General features: G+C 40.7%; 3 protein-coding genes across 15 annotated transcripts; 1 reads left to right on the plus strand and 2 right to left on the minus strand.

Moving 5' to 3' along the window:
• Window positions 1-1,868: 1,868 nt before the first annotated feature.
• Window positions 1,869-7,083, minus strand: them4 (thioesterase superfamily member 4). Its single transcript, XM_034610797.1, has 6 exons — window positions 5,472-7,083; window positions 4,631-4,820; window positions 4,354-4,516; window positions 3,926-4,036; window positions 3,385-3,509; window positions 1,869-3,252 (listed from the first exon to the last, which is right to left on the minus strand). Exons 1-6 carry the CDS (start codon window positions 5,586-5,588, stop codon window positions 3,206-3,208), a joined length of 753 nt encoding a protein of 250 aa, XP_034466688.1. The 5' UTR covers window positions 5,589-7,083; the 3' UTR covers window positions 1,869-3,205.
• Window positions 7,084-7,331: 248 nt separating this feature from the next.
• On the minus strand, window positions 7,332-9,029 carry si:dkey-87o1.2 (uncharacterized protein LOC796684 homolog). The gene is made up of 4 exons (XM_034610798.1): window positions 8,666-9,029; window positions 8,339-8,393; window positions 7,523-7,640; window positions 7,332-7,378 (listed from the first exon to the last, which is right to left on the minus strand). The coding sequence occupies exons 1-4, from the start codon at window positions 8,960-8,962 to the stop codon at window positions 7,345-7,347; spliced, it is 504 nt and encodes a 167-aa protein (XP_034466689.1). The 5' UTR covers window positions 8,963-9,029; the 3' UTR covers window positions 7,332-7,344.
• A 1,130-nt stretch (window positions 9,030-10,159) lies between these two features.
• Window positions 10,160-12,838, plus strand: LOC117777489 (FK506-binding protein 4-like). Of its 13 annotated transcripts, none has more exons than XM_034612288.1 (5): window positions 10,232-10,809; window positions 11,754-11,808; window positions 12,038-12,152; window positions 12,269-12,404; window positions 12,465-12,838. In XM_034612288.1, exons 1-5 carry the CDS (start codon window positions 10,516-10,518, stop codon window positions 12,618-12,620), a joined length of 756 nt encoding a protein of 251 aa, XP_034468179.1. In that variant the 5' UTR covers window positions 10,232-10,515; the 3' UTR covers window positions 12,621-12,838. The 13 variants fall into 13 exon arrangements, with proteins under 13 accessions (XP_034468174.1, XP_034468179.1, XP_034468176.1 ...); XM_034612285.1 differs by having other exon boundaries at window positions 10,233-10,809; window positions 12,269-12,416; window positions 12,447-12,838; XM_034612287.1 differs by having other exon boundaries at window positions 10,236-10,809; window positions 12,269-12,446; window positions 12,495-12,838.
• Window positions 12,839-17,363: the final 4,525 nt, after the last annotated feature.

Here is a 17,363-nt window from a genome sequence, read left to right on the forward strand (position 1 = left end):
TTAATAGTTAATTATTGGGTAGAAAATAAAAAAAATGTAAATGGAAATATTACTATTAATATGCCTATTGACGCCGAGTCATGCCACTTGCAGAAGCTCTCTGATGACTCTGCAGGGGTTGGGTGTATAAGTGATGGGAGGGAGGGTGAGTACAGGTAGAAATCCTCTGCTTCTGAATGTGGCCACGACCAGAGAGATGGTGATCGACTTCAGGAGGAAGAGGACGGTTTCACAGCCACTGCGTATTCTGGGAGAGGATGTTGGCACAGTGGAGGATTACGAGTACCTGGACTGAAGTGGAAAACCAACACTGACGCTGTGTGCAAGAAAGGGATGAGCAGACTGAGATCTTTCAACGTGTGCAGCAAGAAGTTGGACGTCTTCCATCAGTCTGTTTTATGGCCAGTGCACTGAACTTTGCTGTGGTCTGCTGGGGGAGCAGCATTGGAGCTGGTGACACCAACAGACCTCACAAACTGATTAAGAAGGCCGGCTCCGTCACTGGCTGCACCACCACTCTTTTGACGTGGTGGTGGTGGAGAGGAGGGCACAGAACAAACTGTTATCCATCATGGACAATTACCAGCACCCTCTCCACCAATAACTGTGAATTTATTTTTTGAACATCTTATATTCATATTTATTTATTTTAGTCATGTTCCTAACTTTACTTTTCAAACAACTACTACAATTTTGCACACGTCTCTAATGTATTTAGTCTTTTGTTCTTTGCTCTATGTGCAATGCCTTTGACATGCTGCTGTAACACAATAATTTCACAATAAAGTACATCTATCTATCTATCTATCTATCTATCTATCTAAGATACAAAAACGTATTTCCTGTCATGTGAGTAATCAATAACTGTCAGCACAGTGCACCAAGCCTATTTTAGATTGTTCACCATTAAATCGCCCGCAGACTCTTCACCATCCAGAGTTTCACTTTTATCACGATTGTTTGATTATTGAAAACAAATCACATTTGGTTATCAAGCTTTCGAATTTGCACTTTATCATCTATTATCTACAGTAAAAACTGTTCTGAGTGAGTAGGACAGAGGTTGTTACAGGTGGTTTTAACTGAAAGTTAACAACTGCCCATACTCTGCCTCCCACCCACCCCCCACCGGCTTCCTCAAACCCAACTTGACCACGACTCTTCTGAAATAACTGCTGGTGTTAACTTGCATTAGTCACCCAACACACACGCACGCACGCACAAATTCACGCATGTTGTTAGAAACCAAGGGAGCATTTCCATCTGCACTCCTCTGAGGTTAAAGTGTGAGGGGCCCTCAGAAGACCACCAGGCCTCCACTGTGATGAGCCCATACGCTCAAAAACCACACATCAGACCAGACTGTGTGAGAAGTGAAGGTAAATGCAGTTAAATGCATGCCCGGTTTGTAGGACCAATATTTGCACACAAAAACTCACTGAGGAGCAACACTTGCACAAGTGTAACTCTCTAATTACTATTATAAATTGTATCACTTATTCCTATAACTACTACTTTTACTACTTATTATTATTTTTACCCTACAAAAAGCATAAACAAAAACAAAAACCTATGTTGAGAAATGACAGAGAGTGATAGAAGCTGTATTAGACATAGAGTGGATTTCATCGTAAAATCTAAACATTACAGGACACATTTATAAGACAACTAATACATTTAACTCCTTTTTACATGTTGTGAATCCAGCATATTAAATATTTCTGTGTTAATTAACATTTATGTTATGTCAATGTTTAAGCAGCTCAGTCTTCTGACAGGGTGTAAAAGGGGCTTACTCTGATTCATTAATAACACATTTTGTTGTTAAATTTGTTGCCTAAGATAAATCAATGACTTAAACTCACATATTTTCTATTTTATATCATTTTATTGTTTGTTGAATGGCTGTGTAGCCAGTTTTATAAATCTGTGAAGTTTATTTATTCCTTCTGACAACATGTCAAGCACAAGGCAAACAGAATTTGTTACACAAACAGAAAATGTTGGTAGAGAAATCAACGTTACAGTCACATTCAGATGTGTCATAGTCGTGTGTAAAAGAAAGTTGAAGTGGTAAAAAGAAGTTGGAGCTGTCGGTTTTCAGGTGTCTGTGACAGACACACTTTTTTAACACCGTGGTCTACAGTAGCTGCCAGAGCAGCACAGATCTCTGTGATGTGGACAGTGTTACTTATTATGGAACACTTCAGTCATTTCTGTGTCAGACTGTGTGAAGCAAACCATCTGATGAACAAGATGATGTAGTACCTAGTATTATGTAGTATGATAAAAACAAAAAAAAAGTACATTTCATGAACATGTAATGTACTTATGTTACAGATAGCTAACATCTCAGTATGAAGTTGAAGCAAAAAGAAAACTTATAACGTTCTTGTAAAAATAGAAATGAAACATCATTTTAAAAGTTTGTCCCAAAATTGTTTCCACAAATATGTTGCTACAAATTCACAGATTCTCTAATCCATGAAAATGATCTGGGTTTTTTTTGTAATTTACATACTTTTCACTGTTTTGTGACCTTAACTTTCTTTCTTTTTTTTTTATTTACTTGGGCAGTTTACCACTTCCCTTTACACCATTCAGAGTTATTGACTGGCTTTATTTTTAATTCAATTAAAACTGGAAAATGAGTGTTATCAAATGTTTATTTTTATCATACTCATGTAAAGATTTCCATATGACGGAGGAGCAATCCCAGATTTTTTTTAACTAAATCTCAGGAGGATACAATTCAATTTGTATTACCTGCAATTTCTCATTTTTGATAAACAAATAAAAACCTGATTTGTATGATTTATATAAAACCCTAAGGTAAGGCTTTATTAGAATAAACAAAAGCTTTAGGTAAAGTACATTTTTTAATCTATTGTCACTCTCAACAGCCCAAAATGCAATAATACGTAACATTTACTTGAATCAATAAATTCAAACAAATATGTATGATATATATGAGGTATATGATATGATAACAACACTAAGGAGTGGAGGTCAAGTAGAGGTACATACTAGTATGTAATAACAATAAAAAAAATTAAAAAAAAATGATTAGTAAAAATTCAAAAATAAGTTATATATTAAATCATCTGGCAAACGCAATAACAGTGCAAATCAGTAATACACTCACACATCCTGTCTCGCTCTCACACACTGCTGCTGAGGTTTGGGAAGGTGTTGCTGCTTTCTGTCATCCTCCCTTCAATAGATGACTGAAATTCACTGACAGGAACAGTGCTGCACAAGAAGCACGAACGGTCACAACAAAAAACAAACAGAATAGAATAAGTGATGTTACAGCAGGTCAGTGAGCAGATATCTTTTATATTTTAGAATATTTCTGAAAAAAGTGTGTGTATAGAATTGTACCTGTTGCTTCTGTGTGCAGTTTTGAGCCGTCAGTGCTGGTGACTTTACATGAAATAAACATTTTCCTGCCTTCCCTGGAATCCACAGAGGATTCAATCAACACTGTGTTTCCAAGTGGGATGGGACTGGACACAAGACAAATGTTTGTTAGGGACAAATGTCAGAACATATAGCGACTAATATGGATATGACAGTTTGTACTTTTTAACTCCTGATGCATGCACTATTATCATTTATACCAGTATTTTGACATCTGAGTTAAGGAGAGGCCTAATGCAAACGTCTAACAACCGATAGCTGTTGTTACAGCTACAAACATCCCTAAGCTGAATCTTTGTGCATTCAGTGTTAATGTAAACTGACCCAACTCCAGCTAACTCTTGGTAATATTGTTCTGCCTGAGCACATGCAGTCTAATGCAGGGACTCTGCACCACCTAAGCAGTGATTTTAATATTCTTATAAACCCTACTCATGTTAACATATGAGACTATACAGACCCTGACACACAGAAAACTTATTAAAGTTGTTCATTCTTGTACCTGCGGTAGTTGATGTTGAGGTTGGCGGTCATGACAGGTCCTGACACTACACTGGCATGAGTCCCTGTCACGGTATCAATCATAGTGGCTATCGCCCCCCCGTGGACACAACTGGAAACACACACATACAACACATATCAAGTCCAAAGTTTTAAAAGTGTGGTTTTGTTAAGTTTGAAGATTTAAACTTGATCCATTAAATAAGGCTACTCTTTTCTTAAATGTATTGATTTACTTTTTGGATCTTGCCTTCATTAGGAAGATGGCGGTATAAGAGGTGTAACATATGAAAATGTATACAAGATAATATTACGGTGGTGTTTTCAGAGTATGGTTAAGTAGAAATGGAATGTAAATATAACGACAACAGGCGCACATACACATCTATACAAACAACACTGCTATCTGTTTTGTCTGTGTTTTCTCACCCTGGGGGCCCCTCCAGAAGGTGTCCAGCCTGGAAAATGCACACGCACCTCTTCTCCTTTTTGTTAACAAACACAACGTATTCAAATGCTGCCCCCGGCTCTCGGATGTTACGGGTGAAAAGACGAGCGTTTGCCTGGACAATCTTACTGAGGTATAATCCACCTAATGGAAAAACAACATGCACAAGTGAGTCAACATCTAACAGAGCAGCTCTGGAAAAACATATAATAAAAACAGGCATTGCAGGGTATGATAGACATCAGTGTGCAGCTCTACCTGTAGCATACTTGAGGGAGCGGTTGTAGCTTGGCAGTCTCAGCCAAAGCCCTCGGTCTTTCTCTCCTTCCTCCATCTCCACTTCACACTGGCTGCTGTAATGCTCGTGCAACCGCAACATTTCGGAGCCCCACGAGGAGTTGGGCAGGCTGAAGTCCCGGGGCTTGGGGGAAAGAAACGACGGCAGCGTCTACCAAACGGTAAAATACACAAAAAATGTGTTAGTGATGTTTCTTAATAATGAAAATGTGGCTGTGAAAAGACGGACATGGACTTATACGGTTGTGACATGTGACAATATATAAAGACAATAGAAGATTGTCGATCATAACATCTTATATCAATGTTGTATTTCAATGTTTTAGTATTGTATTATTTTATCCCCTGATCATATTTGCCTTAGTCCTGAAATATTTGTACTCATTTTCAACCATGAGGCTTCTCGGATAAGAAGAGAAACGTCTACAACCAGGTCCAGTTCCCCTTGATTCTACTTTTCTTGGATCATCTAGACTCTCAACATATATAAAACTATAAAAGTACACCGGATAAGATTTATGTATGTAGCCAACCCATGGTTCAATTTACAAGATATACTGTGTAAAAAGAAAACTCAACAGACTGATAAAATACATATGACTTAAATTGTACATTTACACACTCGAGTGCTGCTTAATTATGCACGGACATGTTTTGTTGCTTGGAGCTCTGCTTTACTAGAAAATTACCTTATATCATAGTTTTCTCATTTTGATTATTGATCGTGTGCTGTGAATTAAGCGCACACACACACACACACACACACACGTTCTCTTTCATCAGAACAGCGGACTCGACCTACCACCACGGTCCTGACCGCGCCGACGGAAGCCAGGTGGCCGAGCTGAGTCCTCACGGCCGGGACAGAGGTGAGGCTGTGGACGCCTCTGAACAACAACCCACCGAGGCTCCTCGTCATATCTGCTCTGTGTCAGGTGATGGCGGCTGAGGTAGAAGTGGTTGAAGACACCGGCTGTCAGAGCTCAGAACTGACGTGTGCGTAAATGTTGAGGTTCGCACTGAATCCCTGCGGACACCGGGAGCCGTGTCACTTTATGAGCTGTACACGGTTCGAGTCCCATCGAGTTCATCCACATTAACTAAGAAAATAAATAAACACAGATGAGTGTGACGTCACCCTCTGCTCAGGACGCCATTACTACTCGTTGTGTTGACGTGGAGGATCGTTCGTTGCGACATTAACACGTAAAGTTTAAGTTCATGCAACATGTCACCTTTCATGTGTCACCAGGACCCGCGTCTGTCCACTTCCTGCTCCTGCGTCATCTGGGGCACGTGCTATACACCTCGCGTTGTGATTGGCTGTTCCCCGTTGACTGCAAACGTTTTTTTTTCTTTTTTTAAACTTTATTTAAATGTTGACCGACCAATTCATAACAACAGTGGCAATGACATCAGACAGAGCTGCAGTAAAAGATCAGAGTGACACTATTGTTGAGGATTGGATTCAAGGACTGTTTGATGGAAACTTCCGTTAAAAGGTTCAGTGTGTAAGATTTAGTTGACAGGGATCTCTTGGCAGATATTCAATATAAAATACTCCTAGTAGTGTTTTCACTAGTGTGTTTAATCTAAATTGTACCAATTGTTGTTTTTTTAACTTTAGAACCGCCATGTTCTTTTTTAAGTAGCCCAAACTGGACAAACTAAACACCTTTGGAGTTTTCATGATAACTGAACAGGGTTGTGACAGTCTGGGCTGTAACCTTGGACACCCAATGCAAGTGCCGTGCTTGTCTCACTAACTGATGCGTTCAGGTGCACACACTGATTTCACATGCACAGATCATTGTCCTGTGCAGGAGATACGAGGAGCAAACATGCACAGAGGCAGCGCCTTTTTTTATACTGATGGAAATTTGCAGAGAGACTGTCAGTCTGTATCCCTTGATGGGCACTAGGGGGAGATAGAGGAACGCATCATTGAACTTAGTTTGTCAAATCATAGATGAAAAACCAGAAAACTTCTGCCAGGTGAAACTTTATTGTCTACAAAATCAGATAATAGATGGAAATGACTGTGGCTTTTATACACATGTTTGGAAACACACCTGTCAGTAATCATTTATATAAACATTTAATAGTGTTCTACTTTAATTACATATCCCCCCTCACTCAACCTCCTGACTTGGTATTTCCAAGAAGCATAAACATTTTGTTCTATTGAGCGAGTTTAACAAACACACAGGAGATTACAGCGATGATCATGTACTCGTCTGGTTGTCACTCAGGTTTCAACAGGGGGCAGGGGACATTTCACAGCTCGTATATGCCTCAGGCAGGCTGATTCCGATGCTACACAAGCTAGTTTGATCAGTTGAATCAGGGGAAGGTATTTTTGGTTACGACTCTGCTAAACAGCCAAGTTTGTGTATTTATGAAGACTTAAATCCCAAGTATGTGTCAGGTCCATTACAGAGACACAAGGCCAAAATAGATCCTAATGACAAACAATCACATTTAAAAAAAAAAGATATAAACATTTGCAACATATTTCCCCACTCCCTGTCTCTGCCATTTGTCCCACGAAAGGATCTACAAATCTTTTTTAAGCAATCAGAGCTATAATCAAAGTGATATTACAAAATATCCTGTAGGCATCGCACTCTTCTCTTTTAAAAAGCTCAGTCAATGTTGAGTGTTCTGAGTTGACTTTACATTGCAGCTTCGGCGATTCCACACAGCTTACTGCAAAAGCCAGAAAAACAAAATCAATTAGCATTCATGTCTATTTTTAACAACCATCACTGTAAAAAGTGGTGCTGCTCTTCAATCGTATATAGGTCTCACACTCTTATTGTTGAGGATGTGCGTAGGTGCGTCATATCTTACCGTGCTTCTTCTTTTGACGTGTCGGCAAAGGCACAAATAGCTTTATCTTTATCCAGGATCTGTTGTTTCAAGGTGTGAATATCCTCCTCTGCTTTCTTTTTAGCCTCTGCTTGCTCATCTGAGGACATAATGGTTTGTAACAGAGACACAAATGTTAATCCAGACAGCAAAGCCCGACCAATTTATCAGTCCGCTGATATCAGCCTTTCACAGACATACTGGAAATTTAGAGACATGCAAACTTCTATTTTAAATTTTACGTAAAAAGATTTGTTTATTTTCTTAATTTAAGTTAACGACATCTGAGGTACCAATGCCAATATTATTTCATATATACTGTGTATATATATATATATATATATATTCACATTGCCAATATCGTTATCGCCCCCAAAAATCCATACAGGTCGGGCTCTACCAGACCGTGTACAAAATTTAGTGTCCGTATTAAATAGACTATAATTAAGTGATTTAAGTTGAAACCAAATACAGTTTCTGTTTATTATTAATGTCCAAAAATGTGGCCGCTTCCTGAGAGCAGGTTCAAAGGAATCAGGATCAAAGCATTAGAGAGATCAGTGAGTTTTACAGGAGTGTGTCATCACATCTAGTTTCACTGGTTTCATACTGAAGAGACTTAAAAAGGCAACAAGACAGTTCTCCCAGGAATCCATAGTACCTGGGTTCAGCAGAGGCCTGTGAGCAAGGTGCAAGAGTGACAGACCTCATCAGCTCCAATTCACCCCCCCCGCCCCCATGTGTTTTAAATGGACGTGTAGTGTAGAGACACTTTATGGTTTGCTCAGTCTCTCTTACCTTTAAGTTTAGTCAGGGTCTCCCACACCTCTTTCTTCTTCTTATCTGCCTCTTCCTAATGAGGGAACAGGTGGAAGCATTTGTCAGCAGGCAGTGTGAGAGTGCATGCAAGGATATCACTGTGAGGGCCATTTTAAGGGAGGACATTTTGGTCACACCTCATTGTTTGAGACGTGCTTTTAAGGTAAAGGTTAGAGTTAAGTTTGGGTTATGTAAGGATGAGGTTAAAGGTTAGAGTAAGGGGCTGAGGAATGACTGAGTGTCTTGAATAAAATATAAGTACATGGTTGTGTATGCGTGTGTATGTATGTATGTATCCCTTCTTGCCTTCTCTGTGTTGCAGCTGTTCAGACTTGTCTCAAACTCCTGTATGGACTTTTCGGTCTCCGACTTCCTATTCCTCAGCTCGTCCATCTTGGCGTTGGCGGCTTCCATCTCCGTCTTCAGCTCCACGATTTTCTTCTTCACCTCGGTGATCGCTTCCTCCTTCCTCCTCACCGCATCGTTGCTCTCCACCGTGCGGGTTTTCAAGCTGCGCAGCCGGAGCTCCTGGCGCAGGGCCTGGTAGATCAGCACCGTCATGACGGCCACACTCAGGACGACGACAGTGACGGCGAGCTTCATGTTGTGTTCGGGCGAGAGACGCAGAGAGGAGCAGCTACGAGCATTACAGGTATGCGCTCTGTGGACGTGTGTCACGCGCAATGGCTCAATGAGTGTTTGTAACCTGCTCTACCTGCCCCACAGGCTCCACAGGCTGGGCGTGACGACACACACACCCACACCCACACACACACACGTCTCTCTACAGTTGTGAGGACACTCATTTACAATATTCACACCCTAGAGACCCTTACCTTAACTTAATTCTAACCCTGACCCAAAAAACAAGTCTTAACCCTCAAACAGCCCTTTGAATTTGTGAGGACCCTCAAACAGCCCTTTGAATTTGTGAGGACGAGCCAAAATGTCCTCACAATGATGGTATTGAACCAAGATGGGCCCTCATAACTATAGAAAGACATGCGTACACACACAGAGACACATTGAGGACTCTCCTTGAAATAATTAATTCCCTAGCCCCTTGCCCTAACCTCAACCATCCAAACTAAATGCCTAACCTAACCTTAATTCTAACACTAACCCTAAAATCAAGTCTTAACCCTTAACAGCCCATTGAAAAAGTGAGGACCTGCCAAAATGTCCTCACTTTCCAAAAATGTCCTCACTCCGTAAGGTCTATGCTCAAAATGGTCCTCACAAATATAAGTACAAGTACGCACACACACACATTACATGGACTTACATTGTCTTCCTCCAGACTTACACTAGCCTTAAAAATGTTGGGATTTAGTTTACTAATTTAACAGTCTCAAACCAATTTTTCAACAATTTCTACACATCTGTAACAACACGGGAAATGTATATAACCTATTATTTATCAGGGCCCGAGCATTAACAGTGTGAGAACCCTATTGGAATTGCTCTGATTATTATTTTTGTACATAGTATTTCTATTTTTATTCAGATTTGTATTCTTACCATATTTTTCCCTTTGCACTGCTACTTCCTTTTGCTGCTGTGTCATTTATGAATTTCTTCTACGGAGTATCAATAAGGGTACATTTTATCTTATTTTATCTAGTCTTATTTTGTCAATATCTTATCTTATGTTGTTTATCTTATCTTATCTTATCTTGCCTTATCTTATCTTATCTTGCCTTATCTTATCCTTTTTATCTTATCTTATCTCACTCTCACTGCACTGTTTCGAGGCCTTACCATGGTGATAAAGTGTGTTCATGCGGATCAGGACGTGGCAGGTGTGAGCAGGAAGAGGATCCGACCTGAATTCACCAGGAGGAGGACGCGCAGGAAGAAGAAGGCGTGTCGCCGAGCCTATGGACTGCAGGGGGCGCTGCGCAGCTCAGGCACCAACACACCTGAGTTGTCCAACCCGGAGGCGCAGGTGAGTCGACCTGTGTGTCTGATTGAAACGCGGGGAGGTAAAAACTAAAAAGAAAAACACCTGGACTTTACACCGAGGAGCTTTCGACTCTCGATCCCACATGGAAGCGAGTTTACACCGCGAAAAGGAAGAAGTCTGATCCACCCACCCTGCGGTACCGTCACCTTTACACACCGCACCCCCCTCCCCCCTGAGCGTGAGAGAAAAAATGAGAGTGCAAGTGTTGGTGCCCGTGACAGTGGTGGTGTCTCTCGTTTTGTTCGGCCTGGTCAAAGTGCGGAGGAAGACGCAGGAGATGGAGGAAAAGCGCACCAGGTTCGGGGTCATCAGGCTGCGGGTGAGCACCGATGTGCTGTCGGAGTATCGGACCCAGATAACCCAGCAGCAGCAGGAGCTCGAAAGGAACCGAGATGAGCGCAAAGCCCAGGAGGAGGACATCTACGCGCTGAAGGACAAGAAGGATGAGGCCATTGGGAAAATGAAAATCTGCAAGGAAGAAAAGGTGGGCAGAGAGAGGGGTCACGGATGGTGATGATGTGAAACTGATTTACCTCAGACCACTTTAAAGACTATTTAACAGTAATTGAGGAGGGAACGGAACTTGAGGGTTAAATACAAAAGCCCCGAGGCTAAATTAAACTATTATTATTATTATTATTATTATTATTATTATTATTATTATTTTAATTAAAATGACCATGTTTTATAAGGCAATAGTCCCAACAATGCAACGTTTTTGGAACATCTTGGTTCCTCCAGTCTTTTTGTGTGACTCCAGTCAAATCAAATGGATGCATGACAATTTCATCTTACCTGTTTGGCCTGGTAAGAATGTAAATGGTGTTAATCTGCACCTGCCAGAAAATCCGGCTCGTCTTGTTTTGTCGTAGCAGGAACTGAAAATATTCCTAGGATTATCTGCGAAACTGCAACAACAACCCAACAACACGGGGTCTTTTCTTAACTACATGATTTGTAAACTGGGCGGCATGGTGGTACAGTAATGGCACTGTCTCCTCACATTGGGGGGGGGGTTGTTCTGGTTTCTTAACCTGCAGACCACCTGGCCCCTTCTGTGTGGGTTTTGTCCTGCATCTGGCTTCCTCCCCCTGTGGATGTATTTGTCCCTGTACTAATCTTTTCTCATTTTACACACTACACAGATTTTTGTTAGCAACAAAGCTATTAAAATGCTCCACCACATGATGTTCCTTTGCTGTGGTGTAAAAAACACAGTCGACTGGCAGCACGGTAGAGGATCAGATATTGTCTGAAATATATTGGCTGTGTAGCTCTGCTCAGTTTAATCACAGAGAATTAACATTATCAATCTCTCAAAGTTATTGTCCTTTATGAGCAATCTGTACAAAGTCTATCTGGTGGCTTCACTCTGGCTGAAGGCGATTCCTCAGAACATGTTACTGAGAGTCTCTCTTCATTTTGCAGAAAGATTTAAGCGAAAAGCAAGTTTCCACGGACACAGAAGTCACTAACCTAAGAGGTAAGTGATACTCATGCATACATTAACTGAGAGACTTCAAATGAATTTTACATAAAGGGAAAAAAATACAAATTCTTTGTAACTGGGATTGGCTCTAGTTGCCCTGCTACCCATCAAAGGACAAGCAGATACATGAATTTGCATTGATTTCTCTTCCAGTTGAGTGACAGGCCTCACCTTGCCTTTTAATTTGTGAAATGCTTAAAATCTGTCATGTATGACAATACAGGGGAAAATGATAAGGAGATGGCCAGCTGGAAAAAAGAAGTGGAGTCCCTGAAACAGAAACTAGCAGCACCGAGCGCAGTTTGTGACTTTCTAAAAGACGAATCAGATCTAGCAAGGTAAGGTTACTATGTTTTGTGTGTGTATATAACTGCACAGTGCAGAGTGCACTCTAAGTTCCAAAATCATTTCAATGCATTCACTACATTTTCTATCGTTGATCTTTCTTTCAAAGAACGTTGTGTGGCAAAGAAGTGAAGGAGGCCCCCAAAAAGGAAGAGGCAAAGGAGGAGGCCCCCAAAAAGGAAGAGGCAAAGGAGGAGGCCCCCAAAAAGGAAGAGGCAAAGGAGGAGGCCCCCAAAAAGGAAGAGGCAAAGGAGGAGGCCCCCAAAAAGGAGGAGGCAAAAGAAGAGGCCCCCAAAAAGGAGGAGGCCCCTAAAAAGGAGGAGGCAAAGGAGGAGGCCCCCAAAAAGGAAGAGGCAAAGGAGGAGGCCCCCAAAAAGGAGGAGGCCCCCAAAAAGGAAGAGGCAAAGGAGGAGGCCCCCAAAAAGGAAGAGGCAAAGGAGGAGGCCCCCAAGAAGAGATGAGAAATAACGCCTCCACAACACCTTTTGATTCATTCCAACCAGATTCAAGCCTGTAGCTTTACTGAGTGGATGACACATACAGTGATACAGATGTGAATGTATATCCCTTTACAATCTGTTAATTTATCCAACAAATTAATAGACATGAGTGACACAATAGACGTGTGTGTGTGTGTGTGTGTGTGTGTGTGTGTGTGTGTGTGTGTGTGTGTGTGTGTGTGTGAGAGAGAGTGTGAGTGAGAGAGAAAAATATATGAGATCAAGACTTACTCTACCTACGTGAAAGGAAATGTGTGAAAGGCAAAAAAAAAAAATCATTGATTAAATAGAGTGATGGGATTTAATGTGATGTGGTTTGACCTGCAAATCACTGTGAAAAACATTGTATGATGGACAAACTTTACTGCTTCACCTCTGTCGTCTTGTCTACAATGTACTAACTTTTTAAATTTGAATAAAAACGGTAAAAACTTTGTCTATCACACACATATTTCATTCAGACAGTACTGGCAAAGCTCTCGAGCACAATCTGGGGTTCAGTGTCTTGGCGACTGGAGGAGCCTGGAATCGTACCGCAACCTCCTGATTCGTGTGCGGCCTGCTCTACCCCCCTGGCAAACACTCTGAAGTCAAGTATTAGTCTGTGTAAAGTGCTTCGAATGGTCATAAAGAGCAGATTAGTTTGATTGATTAAGCTTTGGACAGAGGTCGGCACCCTTTCTACTCCTGCGTGAAGTAAACACTAAAGTTCAGAAGCCTTTTTTTTTTGCCATCAACAGATTTGGGAATTCAGCTTCACCTAAAAGAGACGCAAAATCAAATATCTGGATTATCTCACCATCGCAGTGTTTGACGTGTCTGTGCTCAGGGGTCCCATTCTCTCTCCATACATGTGTGGGCACTGCCGGTTATTGGTGCACTGAGCTAAAACTAATGCAGTCTAGCAGTAGAGCTGACCTTCATGAATGTTACCATGTTCTAGCACACAGTTTAAAAGTCACCTCAACGTCCATTTTGTTGCTGTTTTAGCAGCTTTTAATCTGGGATTCCGTGTTTTTCTGACAACTTTAAAGACTTTGCCATCCCTGTCGGCAAACTCTAGCTTATAATCAGATCATGTGAGAAGACAAGGCTGTGAAATGGACCAGGCTACGGCTTTCTCACCCTCTGTGTCCAGCGGCAGGAATAGACCGGATGTTGGAAGCTGTAATTTCAGTTAAACTAAAAGGTGTTTCTAAAGATGTCTCCACAGCATTTAGATCAGAGGGTCGATTGAATAAATATATGGAAATGTGTCTCAGAATAACACAATCAAGTGGAGCTTTCGAATCAGCGTCCATCTGAATTAATAGCTTTCTTAAAAAGGTTGGGTGCAACTGATGAACTTGCAACTGAGTGAAAAGAAAAGTAGAATGACAGTTGTGACATGCTACAGCAGTCAATAGAGCACATGGGAAAATTATGAAAAATCTCCCAATCTTAAAGAGAAAGGGAAAATTAATTCCTGGATCTGCCTCCCTGATCCAGATCCACGCCAAAATCGAATGGGCTCATCCCTGACCCATAATGAATCTTGGCAATCCGTCCTGCGGTTCTTTTGCGCAATGCAAACAAACCCAACCACACATAAAAACACAAAAATGGTAAATCAACATCCTCCTTGGTGGAAATGTGCTTACCCATACATGACACACACACCTCATTATGTTCAACAATGTAGTGTGACTGCTCTGTAAACAACAGGATGTGAGGTTGTGTAACACTCTTGCGCTAAACTTTATCCTGGTTGTTCAGGTAATGATTAATCCATGCAGAACGTGAAACAAACAAAAAGTGAGAAGTCGGTGACTCCTCCTGTCTCTCTGTGATGTCATCTATTTGACTGGTTGTGAAGGGAGACAAAAAACGTCTCATTTTCATTGTTGCACTTCTGCAGCACCCTGATGTGCACGTTTGCTTCATGTGGTTTTTGTTTCTGCAGCACGTTACACTTTCAGCCTTTGTTTTTTTTTTTTTCTCTATTAGATAACTCCTCTACCTCTGCTGCTGAAAACACAGTATATGTATTGAATAATCGTTGTTAACCTTTTCTGCCTCTCTGTGTCTTAGTGACCCTGCCTCAGGGTGTGTGTGTGTGTGTGAGAGATAGAGAGAGAGAGAGGGAGAGAGAGGGAGAGAGACTGACCAATCACAACACAAAGCCTTGTTCTGTCACTACCTATAAACTTCTGTGAGTTATCTGGGCGGAGCTCCGGTTCGTCTGTGTTCCGGCTCATCACAAATAACTTTATCATTTCTGCCGCAGTCTGAATTTTGAATAAAATGTTTTGCCTGTGTTCTTTTTTTTTTTTATCAATAATCTACTTTTTACAAAAGTCATAATAATTGTAGGTTTAGTGTATTGCATTGCATTAGCCTGAAAATATGTTTCTGTTTAATTTTTTCAACTCCCTCTAAATGTACTATATTATTAATTTTTATATATTGCCCTTATTAGAGATTTTAATGGTAGAGAGAGGTGGGGATGCAGGTTCATGGTCGGCTCCCTATAATAATATGATTATTCAAGCTGTTGCACATACATCATTATGGACTTATACATATTGTTCATGACTTTACCTAATGATTAGTGTGCATGATCTACTTTATAAAATACTTTTCCGGATATTTTCACATTTGTTTTTTTTTTATTTGATTTGTTGAATTTATTATATTTTGTGATTAAAAGCCTTTTTGTATACGTGATCATTTTGTTGCATGAAGTAATCTTAACTTCCAGAGAATTATCTGTGGTGATGTCAGGGTTAGGGTTTTGATTGAGAGTACAAGCATTTTCTATGGTCATAGACAGGAAGTTGAAATTCAAATGTTTTATTTTATTTTAATTGTTTGTATAAGGGCTGAACCATTACAAGCATAAGTCAAATTAAGTCATTTCAGATAAATGTGCATATACAAAACTTCAACTTGAACCTTTAGATTTTGTTTTGTTTCTATATTTGAGCAGCAAGGCAGAATAACTTTGAAGTTCAAACCAAACTAAGTTTCTTTGCCTTTTGTGGAGAAGACGATTGATGACTTGGGAGTAAAATATTAGCCTGAAAGAAATAAACTTAGTCATGCAAAGGCTCCAGGTTATTTTCTGAACCCTAACCCTTTTTTCTAAATCATTTTCCTTGTATTGCTTTATAATTTACATTGTTATCTCTCGCTTTGATTCTGACTGCTCTCCATGTGGGAGACATTAAAATACTTCCCCCGGGCTCACAATTAGGCAATCAGAGGACTATCATTCCGCCCCAATAGGCTCACAAGGTTAACGCCACACAGTCCTCGTCCCAGTCCTCGTCTGTGACATCAGTCAGACTGACTGATGTCACAGACGAGGACTGTTGTTCATTAAACGTAACATCGCATCTGATCTGAGTGTGAGAAGATTTAAAACAATGTAGCTTTTTGTTAAAAATAGTACATTGTTCCTCACTGGAGACTAACAAATGAAAATCTGACGTAATTGTGATATTTCTGGTTCAGTCAGATACTGGATTTCTTCATGAACGAGACATAAGCTCTCATTCTCACAATGAGAACTTCTACACCTGCTTCGTGCTCATTAGAAACAAAAAGTCCTGACTCACCCACAGGTGAAAGTGTTGTCTTCTTCATTAACCATCATATGCAAAGTGCTGATGTGAAGTCAACACATGTCGGAGTCCCACGCGATGCCGGCTGAACGCACAGACACAGTGACAGTACCATCAGCAGCCAGCTTGACAGGCAGAGGTCCTCCTGACAACCAGAGGTCACCTTGACTCTCGAGTTCACCTTCACATTTACACAACAATTAAAAGCCCTTCGTTCAAAAATAAATACGTAAAAAGTGAATAAGTTTTAGCAGCAAAATACTTTTGAAAACGTTTGAAAATAAAAGTACTTATTAGACAGAGATGACCACTTTCAATGATATAAGATTGTTATCAATGATGCACAGGAGCCTTTTATGATGGGTAGTTTAATCTGTAGTGGTGCATCATATTTAAAAAGCCTATCATATATTTTCTATGTCCAACCATAATCTTGTAAGTGGGTGAAAAGTATTTTTGCCATATTTTTTCATATGTCAATGATGCACAGAGGTGAGAAATGCAGACTTAGATATAGAGAATTGTGCTACTAACACATGTGGGTGCTCTTGGTAAATTTGGGTGTTGTGAGGGAAAATGCAGCTGTATTCGGGAATATTAGTGACAGGGAACAAGTAGTGCCTATAAGTGAAGTGACCATCATGCGTTCATGTTTGCCCTCCCTACAGGCAATAAGTTATTTGACTGTGAATCTACGGTTGTGTGTGTGTGTGTGTGTGTGTGGCAGCTGACAGCAGGATGAACATCACATCTATTGATCAGTCTAATGTGGGGAGGAAAGGCTGCAGGCCACAGCAGCCGATCAATATACCTCTAATTACATGGGGGGCACTGTGTGTGTGTGTGTGTGTGTGTGTGTGTGTGTGTGTGTGTGTGTGTGTGTGTGTGTGTGTGTAGGTGGTCCCCCCCCCAAACTCACAGGGTTGTATATATAAATGCTGTCCCACAACGAATCCCACACAGATCATAGCTTGTGCACTCATGTAACAGTTAGCTGGAAATCGCTCTGATCACATTTCTTTACTTTAACCTCTTGTTCACCAACTGCACTGCGGACTGAGAACAGGGAACTGGTGAGTATCTGCATATTTTTATTTGC

This window comes from Hippoglossus hippoglossus, chromosome 16, assembly GCF_009819705.1.
Source record: "Hippoglossus hippoglossus isolate fHipHip1 chromosome 16, fHipHip1.pri, whole genome shotgun sequence".
In the NCBI taxonomy this organism is placed as follows: Eukaryota; Metazoa; Chordata; class Actinopteri; order Pleuronectiformes; family Pleuronectidae; genus Hippoglossus; species Hippoglossus hippoglossus.

Excerpts from the sequence above, each read along its gene's own strand:
- them4 (XM_034610797.1), bottom strand. The coding sequence starts at position 5,588 with ATGACGAGGAGCCTCGGTGGGTTGTTGTTCAGAGGCGTCCACAGCCTC. Across the intron at positions 4,037-4,353 it reads CTTCTGGAGGGGCCCCCAGG|TTGTGTCCACGGGGGGGCGA; the intron begins GTGAGAAAACAC and ends GTGTGTTTCCAG. Across the intron at positions 3,510-3,925 it reads CTCAACATCAACTACCGCAG|TCCCATCCCACTTGGAAACA; the intron begins GTACAAGAATGA and ends TCTTGTGTCCAG.
- si:dkey-87o1.2 (XM_034610798.1), bottom strand. The coding sequence starts at position 8,962 with ATGAAGCTCGCCGTCACTGTCGTCGTCCTGAGTGTGGCCGTCATGACG. Across the intron at positions 8,394-8,665 it reads ACAGCTGCAACACAGAGAAG|GAAGAGGCAGATAAGAAGAA; the intron begins GCAAGAAGGGAT and ends TTCCCTCATTAG. Across the intron at positions 7,379-7,522 it reads ACGTCAAAAGAAGAAGCACG|TAAGCTGTGTGGAATCGCCG; the intron begins GTAAGATATGAC and ends TGGCTTTTGCAG.
- LOC117777489 (XM_034612283.1), top strand. The coding sequence starts at position 10,516 with ATGAGAGTGCAAGTGTTGGTGCCCGTGACAGTGGTGGTGTCTCTCGTT. Across the intron at positions 10,810-11,753 it reads AAATCTGCAAGGAAGAAAAG|AAAGATTTAAGCGAAAAGCA; the intron begins GTGGGCAGAGAG and ends TTCATTTTGCAG. Across the intron at positions 12,153-12,268 it reads GACGAATCAGATCTAGCAAG|AACGTTGTGTGGCAAAGAAG; the intron begins GTAAGGTTACTA and ends TTTCTTTCAAAG.